At 40.6% G+C, this 26531-nt stretch overlaps 1 protein-coding gene across 10 annotated transcripts in view; it reads right to left on the reverse strand.

Annotated features, from left to right (window-relative positions):
• Positions 1-20957, reverse strand: part of ABI3BP (ABI family member 3 binding protein) — a 291620-nt gene extending 270663 nt beyond the window's left edge. For 3 of the 10 annotated variants that reach the window (XM_013974866.2, XM_013974785.2, XM_013974742.2), the window contains exon 1: positions 20752-20946. In XM_013974866.2, coding sequence (XP_013830320.2) covers positions 20752-20830 — 79 coding nt within the window. In that variant the 5' untranslated portion in view covers positions 20831-20946. Of the gene's footprint in view, positions 1-20751 lie in introns of all 10 variants that reach the window. The other 7 variants (XM_013974409.2, XM_013973792.2, XM_013974524.2 and 4 more) reach the window with 4 other exon arrangements.

The raw sequence follows: 26531 nt of genomic DNA on the forward strand, positions 1-26531 counted from the left end.
CCACTCAAGTATTCTTGCCTGGGAAACCCCATGGACAGAGGGGTCTGGCAGGTTACATTCCATGGGGTCACAAAGAGTCAGACATGACTTAGCAACTAAACAACAACAATATTGTGTTTAAAATTTAGAAAGGTAAAAAAAGTCATTTGCTACTTTTCTCTAAATTAAGCTATAACCATAGAAAACTACCACATGCAACACAATGTTAAAATCAGTAACATTTAACTTCAGGGTGCGGAGAGAAATAACAGGTATCCCAAGAGAGGGGTACTCGGGAACATCAAACCTGTCCTAAATGTGCTTTGAGACCCAATCTCTGTAAGACGTGACAGGCATTTTGTTTGCAGTCTGGACAAAAAATTTCTCCTGTTTGATAAGTTAGTCATTTTTAATGTATTGATCTAAAGGTTATTTAATAACCAGGCATATTAATAACAGTATAGGAAGTTTCCTAAAGAATACTGGTGCCATTACATTGCCTAAGGAAAAAGAGAAATAAGGACATTTAGAAAGTCAAAAATGTTTACATTTGAATGTAGATAAAGGTCTTTCATCATTGGAAGTTACTTCCTTATTTTATTAAACTGAAATAAAACAAAACTTTTGCAAACAAGATCAAATTGAACCTAGAATCAATACATTCCCACTTGTAGTGAATAAGTCTGAGAAGCAAACTCACTTAAGAAGAGAGCCCCACAGCTTCCTTGGAGGAGAGGGGCTGGTGAAGATGAAGGGGTCCTATACTTCACGGACAAATTGGGACAAGGATTCTGAAGTGGTTGATAGCAAGTTACAGTCATGATTTTTTTTAGTAGATGCTGCCTGTTTGGATGATGATTTCAGATGTAATTCAGTTTTTTGCCTTCTCTTGACTTTTTTTTTTTTTTGGTCCACAGGATCCTCCACAAATAGAACTTGCTTCAAAAGTCTGAATATTTTTCTTGCTTAATTAGATGTGTTAATTGAGAGTGGACAAAGGAGTGGTAGGAAATGAGCTGTTTTTACTGCTAAAACAGCCCTTCCTTGGCAGCTATGATGAATGCTTTGGGAAGGTCAAGTCCATAGTGCGTTGAATCTGCATGAAAGCAGGAGATCACATGGGGCCTTGTGATTCCCTGAATGATGATACATATTAGAAGAAGACTCTGGATCAAGAAAGGAGTTTGGTCTGGGACGAGGGGGATGAACCTGTCCCCTGTGACCTGTATCATCCAAGTAACCCAAGTAACCCAGATATTAACTGGCCAAGGAATTAGTCAACTGGATGGAAACTGCCTATGCAATTTTGTGTTTTTGTTGAATGCTTTGCTAATAAGATCTTAGTAACTGGCAATAAGTGCCAGCGATTTTTCTTTGTAATCGTTTTGTAAACAATGGTATTTTTCAAGGGAGCAAATGCGTTCACCCTAAAGTCCTAACAGCAGCCATTAATGAAGTATACTGTAGGTAAAATATAGTTAGAACATCTTGAATATTCTGGGATTGTCCTAGTTCGTGGCTATACCATCTGTTTCTTCAAAAATATCTTTGTATTTGCCATGCATTCTGGTTTGGGGTTAGAAGAATTTGCTTGCCCTCCACAGATGGCCCATGTAAAGAAATTCCCCACATGAAGTATTTTTTTAAAAATTAACACTTCTGGAAATGCCATAAAAAATTCAAATGGCAGAGAAGAGCCTGTTCAAAGTCTCTCTAATTCTTCCAAGCAAAATGAATCCCCTTTTTCTCTATGCCCAAATGCAGCTATATTCATTCCTGTTACAGCCTTTATTACATTGTATTATCCCGTTTAGTTCATCTGTTTCTTTTGCTAAAATATAAATTCAACAACTATAACCATTTTTCTCTTTATATCCTTATTCCACCTATTATACATTAGGTGTTTATAAAATGACTTTTTTTTTTTCTGTATGACTTAAGAAATTTCACAAAGGCCTAATCTGAAGATATAATTACATCAAGAATGCCACAGCGTAAACTTCAGAATGAAATCAAAGGTAAGGAAATGAGAGCCTGGCCTGATCCAGGTTTGTCCCAGGAGGCCCATTTGCTCCTGGGGGAATTTAGGGATATATTGGGTTGGCCAAAAAATTCATTTGGCTTTTTCCATACTTGTAGGCCAGCAAGGATTCCATGTGTGAGGGGATTCTATAAGGGGCAAATACAGAAGGTAAAGGTTATCTTGGATCCTATACTTCTATGTTTAAATTTTTTGGTACCATATCAAACCAATCAATCCTAAAGGAAATCAACCCTGAATATTCATTGGAAAGACTGATGCTGAAGCTGAAGCTCCAATACTTTGGTCACCTGATACGAAGAGCTGACTCACTGGAAATGACTCTAATGCTGGGAAAGATTGAGGGCAAGAGGAGAAGCAAATGATAGAGGATGAGATAGTTGGATGGCATCACTGACTCAATGGACATGAGTTTGAGCAAGCTCTGGGAGATGGTGAAGGACAGGGAAGCCTGGTGTGCTGCAGTTCACGGGCTGGCAAAGAGTCAGACATGACCTAGCGACTGAACAACAACATATCAAAATCAATTACATGAAATAAATTGTATGTTAACATCTTTAGTTATGAAATTTGAGATTTTTCATGGACCATCTCAAAGACCTTTTTGCATGTCTTATCAATATAGTGGCGATCCTTCCAGCCACTCACTTGATGAAGCCTAAATCTAACCCAGTGAAAGGCATCTGTCTAGACAGATGGTTCTGAACTTTCATGGGCTCTTAGACTTTTTTTGGAATCTCGATATTTAAAAACTAATACCTCTCCTTCGAAAATGTCCAAATCCACAAGTGTGCTACTGTATGTACAACTTGAAGACTTTTAAGGACTCCTGGAGCTAAGAAAAAGAACTCTTAACTCACAAGCTAGGTACACAATGTTTTCAGCTGGCTGCCAAATGTCACAGCTCATGTTCAACAAAAGGCTGATGCCCAATACTGACTAAAAGGCTGGCAAGTTAACAGTTTATGTAAGTCAGAATAACAGAGCACTTTTACGTGAAGTATCAAATTCACCTTAATTTCACAATTGTCTTTTTCTTAATTGACCTGGTGAAGTAAACTGTTCATACTTTATAGTGGGCTTTTTGAGTTTGGGTTACACTTAACAGACACTTCAGGCTAATATTAGGCATTAACTTTAACATACATTTACACAAACAGAATGACTCTCACTAATATCTCATAATGTCACCCAAACTTTCCAGTCCAAGATTTAAACATTACTCACCACTAAACAAGCTTAATTAATGGTGAATGCTGCTCATGCTCCAGCTAGCTATGCAAAGAATGGCTTCTAAGTATAAAGGCAAACAGAATTTCATCACAATAACTAGAGCTCTCACTGTCTCAAGCTAAACATTTTGTACAGTCAAGTCATGCATCATACGGGAACAGTTGGGTTAGGTGGTTATAACACAGAATCTCTTATGAGGTTACGTAGTTATAACTCAGAATCTCTTATATGCTGAATAAATAAAAAGCACAGGTTTTTCTAATTTATAGAATTATAGGAAGGTAGCCAATTTCCTCTTAACCACTTTCTTTGAATTAGTGCCCCAGTGCTTGGTACTAATTATATAAACCAATCAGTATTATTTCTCCCTACACAGTTAATCTCATTGGAATCATCAGTGATAGTATTTAACATACAGATTATCAGATTACTAAATTGAAATTTGGGATGACTATAGTGAGGGTGGAGGGAACAAGGGGTGGGGATGGGGAGGTAGGACTCTGCATACTTAACAGATTCACTGAGCCAGTGGTTTACAAAACATGGACCCAGGAACAATAGCACCAAAATCACTTGGGAGCTTGTGAGAAGTCCAAGTTCTCTGGACCACCTGACCTCAGGTCTAGAGTTAGAAACTCAGGATGGGCCCAGCATGCTGGCCTTTAGCAAGATGATTCTGATGCTTGCTCAAACTTAAGGACCACTATACTCAGTGATTCCTAGCTCCTCAATATAGTTTGAGAATGATCATCTCCAGGTTTGTCTAACAGCTGTAACTCAATAAAACAAAACTTAGAGGCCTCTTTTCCTATTCCCATCTAATCATCTTCCACAACCAGGCCTTGTGGATGGATGTAGGATGTAAGTACTATAAGGAAGAAGTATAGGTGGGAGAGAGACTTTAGATAAAAGCAGATAAATGGTGGTACCTGTTTCTCCCTTATTTAAAGAAACAAACATTTGCACAAAATAAGAACATGCCAGATTTCCCTGGTGGTCCAGAGATTAAGACTCCGTCTGCCAATGCAGGGGACACAGACTTAATCCCCGGTCTGGGAATATCCCACCTGCCCCGGAGCAACTAAGCCTGCCCTCTAGAGCTGTTGCTTTAGAACCCGGAAGCCACAGCCTCTGAGCCTGCGCTCTGCAACAAGAGAAGCCAGCACAATGAGAAGCCCGCGCGCCACAACTAGAGAAAGCCCAAGTGCAGCAATGAAGACCCATCGCAGACAAAGATAATAAAATAGTACATTTTTCATTAAAAAAGAACAACAAAGTCCCCAGAAAGAGACACCCCTAAAAGGATCCTGATCCACTAAATGCTTATCCCTGAATTCCATTGCAATTATTTGATAACATAACTCACAGGAAGTTTACTTAGTGTTAATATCTGTGGTTCCTTTGTGGCCTGTGAACCTCTGGCCATGAAAAGGAATGTTTGAAATGGGTGTTTCTGGGATACCACAAAAACCTTACAGATGACATGTGAGCCATGGGCTATGGTGACTCTGGAAAACTCTACAGTAAATACTTGTTGTCTTAATTTTCTCACATAAGTGAAAACAGATGCTTGGATTGAATGGATGATTAAGAGCGAGTATTATATAATGCAATTCACCTGACAAATTTAGGGTCTCCTAAAACTGGGAGAGGGGTTCATGTTTGGGAACGCATGTAAGAATTTAAGATTTTAAAATTTAAAAAAAAAAAAATAATAAATAAAAAATTAAAAAAAAAAAAACAAAAAACTAAATGGTCTTCTTTGTAAACAGCTAAGAAAGGCACCTGAAAGTATTTGAGAAAGCACTGACACATTGGTGAAAAATTTGGAAAGTGGGATTTCCTGCCAAGAGTATGTGGAGAAAGAATTTTGACTACAGTATGAAATAGTGTTACTTTTTAAAGTGATTCAAGGATATTTTTATTAGTTATTCTGGTGATTCCATTGTAAAATCAGTATTTTAAATTTGAGTTACTGTTTCCCAAACAGGATAGTAAAAACAGTGAAATGCTGTCTATGAAGAGTTTTGCAACCAGGTTGTTCTGTATAAGAGCAAAACCATAAACCACACATACCAATAAGTCAATCAATAAGAAAATCAATGGTGAATCACACCAAATTTAATCCATTCCAAGACTTTCATCTTATTTCATATTTATTTTTGATGTGTATTACAAGGAGAACAGCCACAACAGTGTGGCATGGCATATACCTGTGTAAGCACCAACACCTAAGTTTATATTGTGGATCATTATTACCGTGGATCACGGCCAAAAAAGTCTAAAAGCCAAGAGAATATATAGTTTCTATGGCAGAGACAGTGGAAGGTCTTCTAAGCACAAGGATGGGAACATTTCATGAAAGCAGAAAATGGGAGGGCTATAAAGAGTGAGATGAAAATTGGGAAGTCATCTGTTAAGTACAGCAAAGAAAAGTAGAAACAGAGATCAAAGAGGGAGCCTGGTATGTTGAAATGATACGAAATGCCACAACTGTAGTCCAGTTGTCAATTAGAGGATCCCATTTCATGGGAACAGTTGACACAGAAACTCAGTTTCATGGCAATACTGGCTACCAGTCAAATGAAGAAAACCGTGGCATTTGAACTGAAGATCCAACTCAACCCGCTGGAAAAGGCAAAGTTCTCTGCAAAGTTCTTGAAAATATCAGATACCAACAGCTGTCCTGGAAAAAAAATCCAGGAACAAATAAAAAAGTTACCTTACAAAATAACACTATGATGTCTGGCATTTATCAAGCATATGTTATTGCCACACGTTAAAGGACATACTAACTTATACCATAATCAAAACCATTTAAGGGCTTCCCTGGTGGCTCGGGGGTAAAGAATCTGCCCGCCAGTGCAGGAGGCATGAGTGTGATCCCTGGGCTGGAAATATCTCACATGCTGCAAAGCAACTAAGCCCGTGTGCCGCAACTATTGAGACTGTGTTCTAGAGACCAAGAGCCACAACTACTGAAGCCTGCCTGCCCTAAGAGTCCATGCTCAGCAAAAAGCTAAGCCAGCCCAATGAGAAGCCTGGTCATTGCAACTGACCAGGTTCAGTCATCGCAACTGAACCCAGGTTCAATCCCTGGATCAGGAAGATGCCCTGCAGAAGGGCATGGCAACATACTGGAGTGTTCTTGCCTGGAGAATCCCATGGACAGAGGATTCCGGCAGGCTACAGTCCATGGGGTCACAAAGAGTTCAATACGGTTGAAGTGACTTAGCACACACACATGGTGTTAAGACACAATATGGTTTGCCCCATCTGATATGCATGCTGCTGCTGCTGAGTCGCTTCAGTCGTGTCCGACTGTGCGACCCCACAGATGGCAGCCCACCAGGCTTCCGCGTCCCTGGGATTCTCCAGGCAAGAACACTGGAGTGGGTTGCCATTTCCTTCTCCAATGTGCGAAAGTGAAAAGTGAAAGTGAAGTCACTCAGTCGTGTCGGACTCATAGCGACCCCAGGACTGCAGCCCACCAGGCTCCTCCATCCATGGGATTCTCCAGGCAAGAGTACTTGAGTGGGGTGCCATTGCCTTCTCCCTGATATGCATAGAGGTTATCAGATTAATGTAAATTTGTGCTTTTTGCAAGTTTGCTGATGCCAAGATAAACGAGCAGGAAACCATGATAGCTGCAATCAAGTGGAACATTTAGTATGACACAGAAACACCCATTCCTGCCTTGAAAAAAATGCAAAGTGTGCACTGTCTTCCAAAGGGATGATTCCTGCTGAATTCCAAAAGAAGAGTCAGCTGTGAAGTAAGGACGAGGGCCAAAGCGGCCAGTGGCGGAAGGTGGGGGTGGAAGCCCGGAGAATGTTTTGAGGATTCTTCTGGTGTTGAGAGAAGAGGGGAAGAGGAAAGGAGGAAATTCCAAAGGGAACAGAGGGAGAAGGAGGCTGAGTGGAAAGGAAGATTAGGAACAAAAAGCGGGAGGGGAGGAAAAAAAAGAGAGTCCCTTGAGGGGACTGATCAGTCACCACATCAGACCAACCCATACCTAAGAATCAACCAGACAGATCAGGTGTTCACAGGAAAGTCAAATTACACAGAACCACATCCTAAGCATACGTGGAGGGGAAAATGCCTGGAGACCATGATCCGTACTCCCAAATCTTTCACAATAAAAGGTAAATTTCTGAGCGAAAGTTTCGACCCCGCTGTGGGAGAGCTGAACAAGAGAATGGGAGCTGCTGATGGCAAGCATTGTATTTTTTTTTTGAATATAAATTTATCTATTCTAATTGGAGGCCAACTACCCCACAATAGTGTATTGGCCCTGCCATACATCAACACATATCCACCACAGGTATACACGTGCTCCCTCCCCATCCCGAACCCCACTCCCACCTCCCTCCCCATACCATCCCTCTGGTTCATCCCAGTGCACCAGCCCCAAGCATCCTGCATCCTGCATCGAACCTAGACTGGCGATTCACCTCCCACACGATGCCATACATGTTTCAATGTCATTCTCCCAAATCATCCCACCCTCTCCCTCTCCCACAGAGTCCAACAGTCTGTTCCATACATCTGTGTCTCCTCCGCTGTCTCACATACAGGGTCATCATCACTATCCCTCTAAATTCCATATATATGCACTGCTGCTGCTGCTGCTGCTGCTAAGTCGCTTCAGTCATGTCCGACTCTGTGCGACCCCATAGGCGGCAGCCCAACAGGCTCCCCCATCCCTGGGATTCTCTAGGCAAGAACACTGGAGTGGGTTGCCATTTCCTTCTCCAGTGCACGAAAGTGAAAAGTCAAAGTGAAGTCGCTCAGTCGTGTCTGACTCTTCGCGACCCCATGGACTGCAGCCCATCAGGCTCCTCCATCCCTGGGAGTTTCCAGGCAAGAGTATGGAGTTGGGTGCCGTATATGCACTAGTACACTATATTGGAGTCTTCCCTTCCGGCCCACTTCACTCTGTATAATCTGCAGGGCCATGACCCTGGTCCTCAGGCCCTGTGTCACTGTGAGGCTGATACCTGACAGGCCGATACCCGAGACCCTGACCTCCAGCAACAAAGCCTTCTTTCAGCTCAGCCTACTTTCAGGAAATGTCCAGGAGAAAAGAGCATCTAGATCTTTCTCTGGCTGCCAGGGCAGGTGAAGAGTTTCCAAAATTGTGGCTGGCCATCCACATTCCCTCTTACTTAAGAAAATTACTACCAATAATCTAAAAAAAAATGGTACTGATGAACCTATTTGCAGGGCAGGAATAGCAGTGCAGATGTAGAGAACAGACTGTGGACTCGGGGGGAGAGGGTGGGACAAATTGATAAGGTAGCATTGATATATACACACTACCCTGTGTAAACTAGCTAGCGAGCAGGCAGCTAGTGTTCAGCACAGGGAGCTCAGCTCAGCGCTCTGTGACAACTGAGAGGAATGGGGTGGGGGTGGCGGGAGGGGGCTCAAGAGGGAGGCGATATATGTATTCATTGGGCTGATTCACGATGTTGTACGGCAAAAAGTAACACAATACTGTAAAGCAATTATATTCCAATAAAAATAAATATTCCAAAAAATCCATTAAAGTCACCCTAGTATTATTTAGTAGTGGAAGCTAAAAAGAGAACTGTTATTTTTATTATTCCCTTTTTTCAGGGAAGCAGCTCTGATGTTCAGAGAGGTCAAGTCACTCACCAGGCCCACAGTGACTCCTGGATTTTGATAGACCCTATCACTATTTCCCAATATTAATCCTCCCAGTTGATAATGAAACTACAGTTTAGGGTAAACCTCAAAGGCAGAACATGGCCAGCATTGCTTTCCTCCTAATTCTAGTAAGAGTAGGAGTAATTAGAAAATCATTCTGTGATAGCAGGATCGTTGGGGTATTTGAAGAGGACGAGCCACGAGAGGAAGGGAGGGGCCGTTCTTCAGATCATCTGATACCTGATCCCAAACTTACTGGCTCGAGATGCTTTAACTCCATCTGGGAAAGTGAAAGGAGAAGGAACCTCTGCCCTGAATCCCTTGCCGGCATATCTGTAACAGGACTGGATTCCAGAGCTCTCTGCCAGCATGACTTTGGCAGGCACCCCAATCCCCTCCTTCAATGACAGAATCTGCTGCTCTCAGAGAAGAAAGGCCTGTTAGGGCTTGTACACCCACACACGTGTGCCCAGCGGACTCTCAGCAGGACCCTTGGAAAACCAGAACGTTTTCTTATCCGTTAACAGATTGGAAAAAAAAAAAAATCAAAGGATGTCATTTAAGGAGGAAGGGGATCTGAAATTCCACTTTGGCATCTTGTCGGAAGCGATGTACCCCCTGCTTCGTGCTAGCAGGGGTTCAATTCTCCACTCAGAGAGATCTCTCATTTTATTAGAGACACAGAGTAACACACTTGTGTTTGAGATTATAAGTCATCCTATGTGCTCATAAATTATCCTTAACATAAAGCAGGAAGAAAATGAGCTGGAATGTATACGAAAAGTGGAAGTTTTAGTGGCTCAGTCATGTCTGACGCCATGGACCGCAGCTGTCCAGGCTCCTACTGAAGTGGGAAACTATTGCCTTCTCCAGAGGATCGTCCCATCCCAGAGATCAAACCCGAGTCTCCTGCATTTCAGGTAGATTCTTTACTGTCTGAGCCACCAGGGAAGCCCATGGTTACATGCAAAATTCAAGGAACAATATCCAAAGGCAATTCACATAACACGGACCTTTTGTATAGAGGAAGTTTACTGAATGTTGTCTTAACTCATATTTTGCATTGACTGGAATCATAGGGTACTTTGTCATCCTCAACATATTATATGAATTCATTTTTTCTTCTTTATGTGCATATATATAGTTTAAAACAAGTATGTGGCAACACAGTGGGATAGCTTAACTTCTGCAAGTTTGGCTGTTATGTAAGGATAAAGAATTAAGACACTAACAGGTTCATATGAAAGAAAATTACCTTTGTGTGGCCAACTTGTATTTCAATTAGAACTAATTTCAAACTCCTGAAGGCAGGAAATGTCTAAATCATTCTTATAATCCCAATATGATAATTGTTTTGTTTCCTTTTTAAAATGTTATTTCTTTTTAATGTCTTTTTTAAAGAAAAATATTCACTTACATATTTAAATATGATCCTCCCCCTCTTCCTACTGGTAACCACTAGTCTGTTCTTTGTGTTTGTAAGTCTGCTCCTTTTTTGTGATATTCACTAGTTTGTTGTATTTTTTAGATTCTACACATAAGTGATATTATCTAGTCTTTGTCTTTGTCTGACTTATTTCACTCAGTATAATGTCCTCTGAGTCAGTGGCTCAGAGGTTAAAGTGTCTGCCTGCAATGCGGGAGACCTGGGTTCAATCCCTGGGTCGGGAAGATCCCCTGGAGAAGGAAATGGCAACCCACTCCAGTATTCCTGCCTGGAGAATCCTATGGACGGAGGAGCCTAGTGGGCTACAGTCCATGGGGTCGCAAAGAGTCTGATATGACTGAGCAACTTCCCTCACTCAATGTCCTCTAAGTTGGTCCATGTTGCGGCAGATGGCAAAATTTCATCCTTTTAATGGCTGAGTAGTATTCCACTGTGTGTATATGCCAATAATCCTAATGTGATGATTTTTTAAAGTTAACTAAATGAAAGAAATAAACAAATGTTAAGTCCAGTCCTGAAAAATGTAATCAACCATAGCTTCTCAGATCTAGCCCCTGAGATTTTGTAAAAGTAGACATTTGAACTTTTGATCTAACACCAGAAACAAATGTTAACTTTAATTTTAAACATTTTCTTATTTGATCTGAAAAGGAAGTTTAAAATTTTTTCCAAATAATGTTTCAAAATCCAGGAACAAAGTAGCACAAGATAAAAACTGCCTTTTGAATCAGTTCTAATGAGATGGATGAAACTGGAGCCGATTATACAGAGTGAAGTAAGCCAGAAAGAAAAACACCAATACAGGATACTAACACATATATATGGAATTTAGAAAGATGGTAATGATGACCCTGTATGCAAGACAGAAAAAGAGACACAGATGTGTAGAGTGGACTTTTGGATTCTGAGAGAGAGGGAGAGGGTGGGATAATTTGGGAGAATGGCATTGAAACATGTATACTATCATGTAAGAAACAAACCGCCAGTCTATGTTTGATGCAGGATACAGGATGCTTGGGGCTGGTGCACAGGGATGATCCAGAGAGATGATATGGAGTGGGAGGTGGAAGGGGGGTTCATGTTTGTGAACTCATGTACACCCGTGGTGGATTCATGTCAATGTATGGCAAAACCAACACAGTATTGTAAAGTAAAATAAAGTAAAAATAAAAATTAAAAAAAATTGCCTTTAAGTTGGAGTTACAACTTAAATAACAAAATAATTCACTTGCAACTTTTGAATTTTATCCTGCACTCATCCAAAAGGACTTATCACTCACACAAACAGATTTTCAAAACCTGTAGACAGTGGTCCTCAACTCTGGCTACATTAAAATCACCTGAAGAATTTTTTTCTCTTTCCCACCCCATGACAATTAAATTGTAATTGAGTAGGGGAGCAGAATAATACTGATATTTTTGAAAACCTTCAGTTATTCTAATATGCAAGTTTACAACTGCTGAGGATAGATGCTATCATAGTTATACTAATAGCTAAATATATTCTAAAAGAAAATACTGAGTTTCTGTATCATAGGTGAAGCTTAAATTAGACCTCATTTTTCCCTCCAGTTAACTCTAATCTGACCAAAAGATGCTTGGAGTAGGTGATTTGGTCTGATTTTCTAGAGTATGGGCTATAGATGTATAGTTCTTGATTGGAGAACAATAAGAAACTTCTGTGAAGGCATCACATCTCCCACCTCCTTTTCAGAATTCTTCAAGGAGGTCTAAAAATCTCAGCGTAGCTTTAAGGCTCCCAAATGTCTCCCGAAATCACTGATAATGTAAGTCAGGCTTTTGTTAGATCAGGGAAACTACAATCCAGCATCAGAATCTCACTGTGGAAGGTTCTTGGTGGGGAACATAAGCTAAAATTATGAGCAGTGGAGTAAGTCCTGACTCAGTCTTACTGTCCACAGAACTTTTACAAAGTAGGCTGAGACCTTGAAGTTTACCTGTCTTATCATGTACCTTCCAGGACTTTGGGACCATTTCAACACAAGAAGAGACTGTGGACTATGGAAAATACTCAACAGAGTAGGTAAGTAAGTGTTAGTCGCTCAGTCATGCCCGATTCTTTGTGACCCCATGGACTGCAGCCCACCAAGCTCCTCTGTCCATGAGATTTTCCAGACAAAGATACTGGAGTGGGTTGCCATTTCCTTCTCCAGGGGATCTTCCCAACTCAGGGATCGAACCTGGGTCTTCTGCCCTGCAGGAAGATTCTTTACTGACTGAGCTACAAGGGAAGCCCTACTCGACAGGGTATTCTAGTGTTAACATTCTACATAGTCTGGGTGCCATGCTAAGAATATATTTTATGCATAACCTACATTGTGTGTTTTGTTTCCTAGCACATATGGAGGAATTGTTTTATTTATACCAAAAAGGATCTGAAAGAAGCTCTTTTAGTTTATCCAGTTGTCTCCATCTCATCCACTGCCAGAGTATACTTTCATCCTCCAAACAAAAGTTTCATTCGACCTTATAACAACTCCTCCATTTACTAGAAAAGCCACTCAATGATGTTTCAGAAGTACATTTTATGAAGACTATATCAACTTCATAAGTGTTAATTGCTGAATATCTGTACATTTTGTCAAAGAAAATTTTCATTTTGTCTTATGTTTTCTCTTTTTAAGAGAGGGTGGCATCTGAGTCTTATAAAGAAAGCAAAGCTTCTATTTGGGGGACATTTACTTTGCATACTGCTCTTCATGGCACTGGCCACACTTGAGGAATCTACGCATTGACTGGTCTCTTGTATATAGAAAACGTGGTCCACATTGGGTACTGAATAGTTACCTTGAGTCTTTGACTAGTAAGATATTTATCTCAGTTCTCAGAGATTCCCTACAACTCCAACCATGGAGGCAGACAGATTGGCAGTTTGCCTGCTGGGCATTTGCCACTAAAGGCTGAACTCTGTGAAAAACTGAAAAGTAGATGGGGTGTTAATGCTCAAACCAGTGTTATTTTCTGCAGTTAGATTCCCTGTATTCATTGGCTTCCCTGGTAGCTCAGCTGGTAAAGAATCCACCTGCAGTGCAGAAGACCCTGGTTCTATCCCTGGGTTGGGAAGACCCTCTGGAGGAGGGCATGGCAACCCACTGCAGTATTCTTGCCTGGAGAATTCCCATTGGCAGAGGAGCTATAGAGCCCATTGGCAGGTGGGCTATAGTCCATGGGGTCGCAAAGACTCATCACAACTGAGCCACTAATCAGAGCATATACATTGTTCCACTGTATCATTTACTAGCTGTGTGACTTTAAGCAGTCATTGGCCATTTTGTGATGGGTAGACTCTAACATAACCCCATTATTGAATTCCCATCTCCTGTTACTCTGTAATCGTCTTGTGTGACAGCACCAGGAAGCTGCCTCTATCCAATAGAATATAGCAAAGGTGGGCTGCTACCTCCATGATTAAGCTGCATAGGATTGTAATCTACATCCTGCCTGCAGACAACATCTGGGATTGTACACCTTGATGAAGCAACAGCCATTACAGAGAAGCCCATGTGGCAAAGGTCAGAGGTAACCTGTGGCCAACAGCCAGTATGGAAATGAGGTCCTCAAACCAATGCTCCTCAGGGAACTGAATTCTACCAATAGCCACAAGAACTTGAAAGTTGATCCTTTTGCAGCTGAGCCTTTAGATGAGACCTGGGCTTGGCTGACACCTTTGTTACAGTCCTGTGAAAGACTTTGAAGGGAGGACCCAGCTAATCCAGACTCAGACTCCTAACCCGCAGAGACTGTGAAACCAAAAATGTGTGATGGGGGCTTCCCTGGTGGTTCAGTGGTGAAAAAAATCAGCCTGCCAATGCAGGAGACACGGCTTCGATCCTGGGTCCGGGAAGATCCCATATGCGGCTGAGCTGCTAAGCCTGGACTCTGAAGCTTGGGAGCCACAATTACTGAGCCCACATGCAGCAACTACTGAAGTCCTCGTGCCCTAGAGCCCATGCTCTGTAACAAGAGAAGCTGTTGCAATGAGAATCCCACGCACTGCAACTTGAGAGTAACCCTTGCTCCCCACACCTAACCCTTGTTCCCCTGCAGCAATGAAGGCCCAGCACAGCCATAAACAAATAAAACAATAAAAATCGTTTTAAATGTGTGATGTTTTAAGTTGCTAAGTTTGTAGTAATTTATTGTGCAATAATCAATAACTAACATTTTCTTTAGGTTTAGTTCATAATCTGTGAAATGGGGATAATATATCTCACAGGTGTGAGGATAAAATGAGACTGTGTATATAAACACTTAGCATTAAACAACATGCCTGATACATAGTGACACGGTTGTTATCATATTCTTTAAATGGGATTCTAATAGAATATGTATTTAAATCATTGTTTTTTTTTATTTTAGCATGCTCATTCTTTGGTTGATACTTTTTTTTTTTTTTTACTATTCTAGTAATGTCTCATTAGATTATCCTGTTAATTTTTAAATTTATTTTTAGATCACTTTTATTAAGTTCATCTGTTTGCTTTCAATATTCTCCCTTTCTTTTATACTTGCTTTTATAAATCACAATTAGCAGATCAGGCAAAAGGGAAGTCTTTCTGAGGATGGTGATGCAGAATAGTCCGTCACATTTCTTAAGGGCCCTCCTTCATTAGACACCTCACGTTTGTCTTAGCTCACATTAACCTTTAAAAGCATTTAACTGCCTTTTCTATAATACAGTTATTGATGAATTTGTCTATTCTCAAGTGCTACCTGTACCTCATTAACTTTTGAGAGACAGAGACTGAAATTCCTTAATAGTTAGTATTTTATAGCCTGATATAGCGGCCTATAAAACTAAACTAGTGAATGTGTAATTAGCAGCATGCATAGCACGCATGCTCAGTCGTGTCCGACTCTTTGGGACCCAGTGGACTGTAGCCCGGCAGACTCCTCTGTCCATGGGATTCTCCAGCAAGAATACAGGAGTGGGTTGCTATTTCCTCCTCCAGGGGATCTCCCCAACCCAGGGATCGAACCCACATCCCCTGCATTGGCAGGCAGATTCTATACCACTGCATCACCTGGGAAGCCCTGAAGCAGAGAGGAACCTTATTTATAAGCGCTGGATTCTCAACAGGATACTCTTATCATCAAAGAAAAATTATACTTGATCAATTTTTACATTCCAAACACAAAAGTTTCTTTTATCACAGGGGCTGGATCTCAATCCATTTTACCTAGTAGGCAGCGCTTAAACAGACAAACAAATCAATACAACTGCCAAGAAACTTCAGAGTTGTAGAAGATGCTAAAATAATTCCCCTGTGGTTTTTAAGCTTGTTTTCTTCTAGCAGAACTATATTTTTCCAATGTACTCTTTAATACAGTCTCACCAATACATAAATGTATACTGCTCTGATAAAAGCAGAATCCATCCACCTGCTCACATTATTCTCCTCCCAAATTCCCTGTTCTAAGATGGAAAAGACCCTCCCTGGGTCCTTACAAGTATCAAGGACCCTCTGAAGAAATGGACTGAGTCACTGGAGTGACACATTCTTGTTTTGTCAAAGTGAGGTTGGGAGGGCTCCTTGGAGAGTGAGAGCTGTTACCTCACGTGAGTAGTTGGGAAAATTTAGAGTAAGACATAAGACCCTCTTCTCCAAAGACAACTGCTACTTCTGCTTTGTAATCGATCTTGAGGAGTCAAGACAGACAGACAGAAGGAAAGCACAGCCATGTCCTAAGTCAACTTAGTCTTGGCTTCCCCACTGAGTATTAATCCCCGCTGAGTTGTGGCCCCTGGGGGTGGCCTAGGGTCTGGCCATACAGCTACCCCTCCACTACTCTCCTCCTTGTCCCAACATATGTTATCTTCCAGCCTTCTACTTAGGTGCCTTATCCTCTCATCATGTTTGGCCCCTCCAGTCTAGACTGGGTCCTTCCTGGTTATTTTCAAGTTTCTTTGTGCTTCAGCCAAATCAGAGGATGTTCTCTCTGTTGCATAATTATTCTTTTTCATCCCTGTCTTCTCCATCAACTGATCAGGAAGACAGGTATCAAGCCCTGTCTTCCCACCTCAATGCTTTGCATAGACATGGAATACAGTTTGTTACTTGAACAAATAAACACATGTTTATGTAGAACAGGGAGCTAATGTGACATAGATATTAAAGACACAGTCTGCCACTTGCTTGCTGAGTGACTTTGGGCAAGCACTCTGAGGCAAAATTTTATGCTCTGTAAACCGAGAGTAATAAAGTACCTGCTGTATAGGGAAACATCAAGCTTTTAGTTAGTTTTCCACATTAAAAAAACATAGCCGTAAATTACCACAAACGATATGACCTCAAAAAATGTTATCTATAATAACAGAGATGAGTTGTTGATAGCTGTGAGAGTTATTATTACCATCATCTGCCCTGATATTTTTCACCTTGGAGTCAGAGATTTCTACTTTGTTGGGTAAGAACCTGAGACCAAGGACTGCCTCTTTCTTCCCTTTGCATGAGCCAAGAGTCACACCCAAGTCATGACCTCACACCCTTGGACCATCTGATCACATGTGTATCTGAAATGTTCCTCTCTGGTTTTCCTCACACCTATATCAGGAGGACTGATCAAGTTAGCTAGAAATAGTAGTCTTTGCCTTCTGACTGATTGCAATATTCCAAACACAGGAGTTTCTGCAAAGAGGTATGTCAAGCCTCACATGTCCCATTATAAGCTTTTCTTGGCTCCGGTCACTGCACATTGTTCTCTGTGGTTTTTATTTTTGCCTGTATGCCAGGGGGAAAAGAAAAGTTCTATGGTGCCAAGAATAAAGAATCCTAGAGGTATCTGCAACACAGAGGCTTTCAAGGGTGTCAAACAATGTGGGAATTCTTCTTCAGGGCCTGGGTGTTACAAGTTCAGGAGGATCTTTCCTGGAGGTTGTGTGAGGCTTCCCCAGTCCCCACAGAAGAGTTGATCCTAAGATGAAGGTGCAGCTTTCCATAGAGAAAAGCAATGTTTGAACTTGACAATCAAACATTGGGTTGAGGAAGTCCAGGCTGAAAAACAGTAGAGTCCTTCTCTCATTGCCCTACAGAGCAACACAACTCCCTTGCCCCACCTTTCTCCAAGAACATTTGCTACCCTCTCAGATGTGTGTCACTTTGGACACAGATCACATATTATTTGGTGTGTGTATTTTTTTCAGGATTGATCTACTTTTATGCAACCCAATAGACAATTTTTTGAATGCCTGTTATATGTCAGATCCTTTACTGAAAGTGTTGCAACTCTTAGCTCATTGATTCCTAAAATACTGTAAGATAGTTATCATTAATCCCATTTTACAGATGATAAGACATGCTTAGCAAAGGTAAATAAATGATTTGCCAAAGAACATAGTTATCAAGGGGTAGAGAGGAGAAGAGGTCTGCTAATAATATATGTATGTTCAGCTGTGTCTGACTTTTTGCAACCCCATGAACTGTAGCCTGCCAGGCTCCTCTGCCCATAGCATTTTCCAGGAAAGAATACTGGATCGGGTTGCCATTTTCCTACTCCATTAATAATAGTCTCCAACTTTATTCTAAGTTTTCAAAAAGTAAAAATATTCTTCCAGTATCTTATTTTCTATAACAAAGAATGTGGTTATGTATTCAAATAGGCATAAGACATGTAACAAGTGATCTCTTATTTAAAAAATAATTTTTTCCTATAAATAGCCAGCTATATTTATCAACTATATGCCCCCACACACACACCCAGCAGACATGTTCTACACATGTGAAGATTAAGATAATGTTTAAAATCTTTATCAGAAACCCTCTTACTCAAGGGAAGGACAGCATTCACATTTACACTGCAGAATATAGCTCCTAAAATCTGGATTGAAACAGGGCCAAACATAGATTTTCAGTCAGGAACCTGAGATCCAGTTCTGTTTCTGCTATCAGTGTGAGAAAACTACCAAATCTCCCTGCCTTTGGGTATCTTCATTTATAAAATGGTTATACTGGTCCGTGGTTCCCAATTATTGGCCCATGATGAAGCTTTCATCAGTTTGTAGTGAAATGAAAAAAATAAAAACAATGGACTTATTTGTATAAAATCATTTGTTTTATAAATCTGTTAAAAATGGCTAGCTTTCAAGTATGTCCTCTATAATAAAACCCTGATATTTAAAATATATATTTATTTTTACAGGTCCACGAATCCAAAGATCTGGGAACCCTAGCCTAGGTGATCACTGTCATCTTTTCTAGCTTCAAAATTCTATCCTCTTCATAAATGACAAATGATATTTAATTTACTTTAAAATAGGAAGGCAAAAAGAAAAGAAAAAAAAAACTTATCTTTTGTCTTATTTAGTTCTGTTCTTCCTCAAAGGTGAAAGTTAAGCCCCTGGCAAAATTTTATAACTATTCTACTAGAAGAAAGATTCTCAGTCAAATGAGTTTGGGAAAAAATCAGTTGAAAAAGTGGGACAGTTTTCTTCACAGAGAAATTTTCAGAACCTGTCAAGTTCTAAAATCTGCTGTAACTCCCCCAGAACAGAAAAAGCATGAATGGTCCCCAAGTTACTGAGAGCAGATGCCTGCCCCAAATCCCTTCTGAGGACAATACTCCTATTCTGGGAATGCAGTTTGAGAGAGGTGACTTCCTCTAAAAGAAAGACCCTCAGCAGCTTCGGTGATAAAGACAAAACATAGCATTAATGACCAGGAGACTTGCCATTTATTTTATATTAATTTGATAGTTTTTTTCAAATTACTGGTCTATGGATTTTTTTTAATTACGAAAGAATCCTGGATGAAAATACTTCAGATTAAAGTACAATGGGCAAGACATTTATCTTGTGGCTATTTTTAACAATTTTCTTTTTATCATAACAAATAAAGGAAGATTGTGTCAAGAGATTTGTATATAGTGATTGCAACATGATAATTAAAGCATTTGGAATTTGCAAAAGTCTACAGTCACAAAATCATGGTTATCACCCCTACGCAGTAAATACAAGGTAAAATAAAACCATCTGTAGGTATTAAGCCTGAGATAATCTCCAGACTTTTCTCAGATGGTGAGTCCTTGTTAACTATCTTAGCAGTAGGAATAATTAATTCTGAATGCTTGAGGCTGCTGATTGACTTATTTAAACACTTCTCACGATGATTGAGAAACAAAACTTGATAGAAGAAAAATATCTAATAGTGTATATTTTCACCTGAATTCTTTTATTTATTTATTTTTGCAGAATTATCTTAGAGTCGAGAAGGTTTACTCAGCCTTTTTTTATTGCTTTTTACATCATCATGTGAAATATCAACAAGCCAAACCCTTCAGCCTTCACACTCTGGATTCAAGTTTCACTTAACACACTGAAGATAGAATGATTTTCACTTGGGACAAGATGATCTTGGAGCAAACCAGCCAGAGGGAGGACCTAGCAGGATCTTTGGATATTCTGACCTGAACAACCTCTCTTTCCGACTCTGAGCACAGCAGGGTTTTGACAAGCCCATGGCTGCATTGTCTCTGATATTTTCCATCATAACTGTATGATAAATTCCAGCCTGTTTTCCTAATCCTGCTGACTACAGCAGTCTGCAACCATAAAAAGTTTTCACAGACTTGGAGTTGGCTTAGAGAAGTGCCTCGGCAAAGGAACCAAAAAAAAAAAAAAAAGAGCAACATTTATGTTCAAAGACAGGAGAGAGGCAACCTTTGCTTTTGGTGGTGATGGGCTCAAGAGATGATTTTTAAGTCTATTTAAGACATTTTCCTTTTCTTCTGATGACATTTGTAAATAGAATACCAACACTAAAATGAGAACAATTTAGCCAGGGAAAGGGGGGATGTCGTGCCCAACAGATCAAACCCTATTCCAGACTCCACCAGAGAAAAAGTGTCTACATCATGGCTCATGACTGTCCTTCATTGGTGGGCCCTGCCTAGAATTCTTCAGCCTCCAAGCTAACAGGTATGTGTGAGGTTTACACAAAATGATTCTAGGTTTCCAGCTAGCTTCTTTCAAACATTCAGCTAGCACTGGTTCAGTCTCTGAGGGATCAAAACACCAAATGAGTCTTTTCAACAGACTACAATACCCATCTATACAATACAATTCAATATACAAGTACTATAATTGGAAACTATACCATTCAAGCTACCGTGAACACGGCTAAACCCAGAAAGAAGTAGGTTTGCATTTTTTGCAATAAAGAGATTCAACTGAAAAGTACATAGCAGAAGAGGGGGAAAGAAAAGCAAAAGTTTAAGCTACTTCTCTATACATTTGAACTGTAACTGTCTGAGAAGAACTCAAATCCCCCCATCTGGCAAAGCAGATCAAATTTAATCTCAACATTTAAAAGCTAGTATCTCAAACATCATTTTTAAAACACAAAACATCAGAGCTACTTGCCTTTTGGCAATTTCTGTGCATTTCCCAGGGCTAGTGCAATACTTCCACAGAGAAGTAGACACCCCCAGCTGGACAGCATGTTGCATTTGCCACCTCACACGGGTAGTGATTCTGGTGGGGGTCCTGCAACCCTGGAGCTGCATTTAAGTGGACTGTCTCCTGGTGACAGAGGCGGGCGGCTGCACTTAGCTGTGCTGTGGGCTTACTCACAGGGGGTGGAGACAAAATGACATCACACCCTTTCCCACACACACACCAAAAAAAAAAAGAGAGAGAGAGAAAAAAAAGGCATAACAGCAAAAAACCTATCATCACATTTCCTGCTAGGTTGTAACTGTTTGTCTCTTCTCTTCCCTCTATGATATAAAACTTGGAATTATGGTCAATATATATTTATGAAAGAAAAAGTATTTGGGGAATTTTGAAACATGTAATAAACTTTTTAAATACCAAAAGAAAAAAGATATCCTTGAAACCACTGGAATGTTAAAAATATAAAATAAAACTGTATTAGGAAGAAAACTGTTTTTATTTATCTAGTGTAGAGAGAAAAGTTTCTTCGTTGCTCAGCTGTGTCCCACTCTTTGTGACCCCAGAGACTATAGCCCAACAGGCTCCTCTGTCGATGGGATTCTCCAGGCAAGAATAGTGGAGTGGGTAGCCATTCCCTTCTCCAGGGGATCTTTCGGACCCAGAGATTAAATCCAGGTCTCCTGCATTGCAGGCAGATTTTTTTTTTACCGTATGAGCCAGCAGGGAAGCCCCAATTCTTCTTTCAAATGAAAGTAAACTTCCAAAAATTCAATCTGAACAATTTTGAAGTTCCAATATCCTGAGAAGCTTTTAAGAGAACGTCATTGGCTACACAGGTATTCATAACACGCATGGACATACACAGATATACACACAGACGGTTAGTCTACAGATACAGAGATACAGAGGAATCACTATTGTTAGTTGATCCCCAGCTCTGGGACAGGCTCTGTAATAGTGTCTTTACCTACATTATTTCATTTTAATCCTCACACTGATTACACAAAAGATCTTACATTATCCCAGTTATATTTCACCTATGAGAAAAACAGCCCCAGAGAGGTTAAGAATCTGACCAAATCTGTATATGTAATGGTTAAAAATTTGGGTGGGCTTTGGAGTGAAACTGACTGGGTATAAACTAGGATGACATGCGCCTTCGAACAAATGTCTCCATCTTAATTTCTCATCAACATTGGTTACATTAATGAGCTTGCTCTGTGTCCAGCACTTATGTGATCAATTCACATGTACTTATATTTATTCCTCAAAATAATCCAGGAAACAGGCACCATCATTACCCCCATTTTTACAGACAGAGAAACTGGACTCAGAGAGGTAAAGTAAAAGGCCCAAGGTCACCCAAGTAATCAAACTGGCATTTTATTTTATTTTTTAAATGTGGCCCTATTTATTTATTTTACTTTTTGGCCATGTGGCATGGGGGATGTTAGTTCCCTGAGCAGGGATTAAACCTGCAGTCTCTGCAGTGGAAGCACAGCATCTTAACCCCTGGACCACTGAAGAAGTCCCAGAGCTGGCATTTTAAACAGATAATTTAACCCCAGAACTTCCACTCTTCATTATTAAACTTTACAGGTCCATGTCTGACGTAGGGTGCAGCTTGCTTGGGGCTGGTGCATGGGGATGACCCGGAGAGATGTTGTGGGGAGGGAGGTGGGAGGGGGGTTCATGTTTGGGAACGCATGTAAGAATTAAAGATTTAAAAAAAAAAAAAAATGGAGATGACAGTACCAATTTCACAAGTTTGCTAGCGGCACTTTTGGACCGTGCGTACCATAGTGCCTGGTTCACAGGAAGTTTTTAACAAATGATAATCAATGAAAACAACAAAAATAATGACAATAGCACATCCCCCAATAAGCAGAACTCTGGTTCTAACCCAGATACATCGACCTCCAAAGCCCAGGGGTGTCCTCTCCCTCTATCACATGACCCTAAATCTAGGCGTTGCTAGAGTGACCAGGTTAATAAAGTACTTCAAATGTTGTCAGTACATTTCTATCAACCCTTTGAAAACAGCTTATTTCACAAGTTTGCTGTAGCTGAACCAAAACGGTCAAAGGAAAATGGAATAATGGTGGTCCAATGACACTCACGTCAAAAAACTTACTGAAAGAAAATAGAAAAATTGAAGAGACAGCCCCATCTTCCAAACAGAGTGTGAGAAGGCACATTGTTAAAGTCATTTAGAGCTGGCCCGGGCTAAGCTTTCAGCACAGGAATGCTCTGGCACCAGCTACAGGGGGAGAGGGGACTGGATTATTCAACAGGTCTTTTTCATCTCTAATTTTTTACTTGAATAGGCAGCTCTCTCAAACCCCAGTTTAGACATTCATCCAGTTGGCATTGCTGACTCTGCTTCTATATCTATCGCCATCAGGTTAAGCCAGGGAGGCCACTGTACTAGCAGGAAATGACAGGTTTTTTTTGAAGGGGCTAAAAAAGAGCAGAAATATTGAAAAGAAGGCTGGTTCTTCAAAACGTTGTGAGGGGCAGGCCTGGAGGGTTAGGTAATGGAATTCAAGCATCAGCGTCTGCTTGGCCTGCAGGCTAAATCAGGCCTACGTTAGCAATTGTTATTTGCAGATTGGAACTGACTGGGGGCTAATTAAACAAAGGTCAGTCTCCGATCAGTATTTTGTCAGAAAAAGTTGGTAGCATGACTATACCAAGTAGGACAAGGAACATTCAGTGAAGACACAGAAAGTACAGAGCTCTCCTCAAGTCTGGGAGGAGGCAGGCCCTGAAGAAACCAACCGTGTCAGAGAAGCCATTTTACCTTTTTAACAAACAAAAAGTTTTCCGTCGTGTCAGAGTCCCAACCCAAACATGAGGCAGACAAATACTCCAGAAACATTGCAAGTGTCATGCTCAAGGAGAAAAATATGAGGGCTGTGGTCATGTAACCACTGGAGGATTTAAGGCTACTTTTTTTAAAATTGGAGAATAGTTACTTTACAATGTTGTGTTGGTTTTTGCCATACAACAATGTGAATTAGCCATAAGTATACATGTTCCCAGACAGCCATTTTGCTTTTTTGCATTTCTTTTCCATGGGGATGGTCTTGATCCCTGTCCCCTGTACAATGTCATGAACCTCAGGGAGGCCTGGCGTGCTGTGATTCACGGGGTCGCAAAGAGTTGGACACGACTGAGCGACTGAACTGAACTGATACATGTTCCATCACTCCTGAACCTCCCTCCCACCCTACTAGGTTGTCACTGAGCTCCGGGTTGAGCTCCCTGTGTCATACAGCAACTTTCCACTTTTGTTGTTGTTTAGTCGCGTCCGACTCTCTTTTGCGACCCCATGGATTGTAGCCCACCAGGCTCCTCTGTTCATGCAATTTCCCAGGGGAGAATACAGGAGTTAGTTGCCATTTCCTTCTCCAGGGATCTTCCAGACCCGGGATTAAACCCATGTCTCCTGCATTGGTAGGTGGATTCTTTACCACTGAGCCAGCAGGGAAGCCCCACAACTTCCCTCTAGCTCTGTTTTACATACGGTAACATGTGTTTCAACGCTGCTCTCTCAGTTCGTCCCACCCTCTCCTTCCCCGGCTGTGTCCACAAGTTTGTTCTCTACATCTGCGTCTCTATTCATGGAAGACTACTTTTTAAGGGAAGATTACCTTCTGCCCATGGGTAGATTGGAGATGATGAGTGTTGAATAATTTGTACACACTCATTAGGTCTCCCAGGTGTCATGAGCTCTTGTGTCTGTATTTTTCTGGAAATACAGATATGTGAAGATCTATTATTTGTGAGGTAGACTATCAAACTGATTATCACCCATACCTGTGAAAATTTTTGTTTTACATAATTATTCAAAGCCTGTAAGAGTATATGACACCAAGAATGAACCCTACTGTAAAATATGAGCTCTGAATGAGAACAATATGTTATTGGAGGTTCATCAGTTATAACAAATGGTAACAAACTCTGATGGGGGATGTTGGTAATGGGTAGGCCAGGGGTATGTGGTATGTTTCTGCGTGTGTAGAAGCCGGGTGTACGTATCTGGGAAATCCGAGTCCCTTCTGCTCAGCTTTTCTGTGAACCTAAAAATGCTCTAACAAATAATGTTTATCATCAAGAAATCCTTTTTGATGAAACATTTAGGAAGAACTTATGGAAAACCACATAAACTATATTTGTATTTTCTCTCTGTTCTACAAAGACAGGAGATCATACCTATTTTGTTTAGCATTGTACTCAGTGGCTAGAATCTGATAAGAATGCCACATGTTAAGATGCATAAGCATCCAATGAAGCAGAATCCATCAATTTCTCCCTTTAGTTTAGAGTCATCAAGCCCAAGAAAGTTAGACTACAACTTGGAATGCAGTATACAGTTGTTGAGGGTAATTCTCCAGAGTCCCTCACATTTCTGGGTGTCCTATGAAGCACTGTTTCCCTGTGCTCTAGACTTCTCAATAGGCTCATCTTTCCAATGACGTTGGTATAGCAAAGAGCTCTGGAAGAGAGAAGTTTGTTTACTGACCCATAGAATAAAGGTAATATTGCCCTCTGGGGCAAAAGGACTATATGTTCTTTGCCTATCATCAAAGACTCAGTTTCCTGAAGCTTGGGGTTCCTTTCTTGTAATACAACCTGGCATGTGTAGATTATGCCTGTATCTCCCTGTATGGCCCTGTAGGAGCTGGGGCTCCTAGAATGAGCACAAATGCTGATATTCAGTCTACAATTATCGCTAGGAGGAAATAAGTTGTCCTTTGTCTTTGACCCAGCATCCTTGTGTCTCCTACCAGCCTCTGTGAACTGTGTGTGTTAGCTTGCACCTACGGTAAGATCCTAATCCTTCCCAAGTCTTCACTTGAGCATTGACCCACTCCATATTTTATTAGGTAATCTTTGGTATAGTGCCATCACCTTCATTCAGGTTCCCAGTAAGAATCAGCCATGAAACGATTGTGCATAGTAAGAGTGCTGCCGACATTGCTTATTAAATCATATAGTACCCTCTTCAGAAAAACCCTGGGGAAAAACTTTTATTCTTTATGTCAAGAAAATCCAGGTTTTTCCTGAGCGGCTGCATTTATTTTGTGACCTCGTTCTCTTTTTGTGTAGACTGTTAACCAGAGCCAAATGTGTCCCCCACCCATACAAGTGCATATAGGTCTTTGCAGTGCTCATATTTTGGAATCATCCCTGGCTTTATTTTTTTATCCACACCCTTTTTATTTGCTTACTTTAGTTAGAATATTTACACGGTTTTGTAAGTTGTTTTCATTTTTTTCTGGCACAAGGTGAGGTAATAAACAAACTCCACACACAGGAGTTATGTAAAAATAAGGTGTGCCAAAATAGGTGAAGTGGGAATCTGGGAATGTGTTCTCCGCTTTCCTTTTCTACACAACAGTGGGCCCTGATGGAATTCTGGTGCAATGATTGTACAGCATCAGTTCTTCATTTATATTTTCTTCTTGGGCAAGTGGGTAAAAGGCAGGAGGATGCCCAGAACACTACTCTAAACAAGTGTGGTAAGTGTTCAACATTAATTCCATTACTTCAAATGAGACTTCCACTAAAACTCATCAATCTTTCAAATCTTGCACATAAAATCTGTGAGGTCATTTTACCCATCCATTTACACTTTTGAGTCTTCCATACATAATGCTCAAGGCTGGGAGATCTTTAAAGGTGTGTTAGATCTACATCTAATAAAATGTAAAGATATGCTGTAGACTTCTAAGAGATGC

Source organism: Capra hircus, chromosome 1, assembly GCF_001704415.2.
Source record: "Capra hircus breed San Clemente chromosome 1, ASM170441v1, whole genome shotgun sequence".
Taxonomy (NCBI): Eukaryota; Metazoa; Chordata; class Mammalia; order Artiodactyla; family Bovidae; genus Capra; species Capra hircus.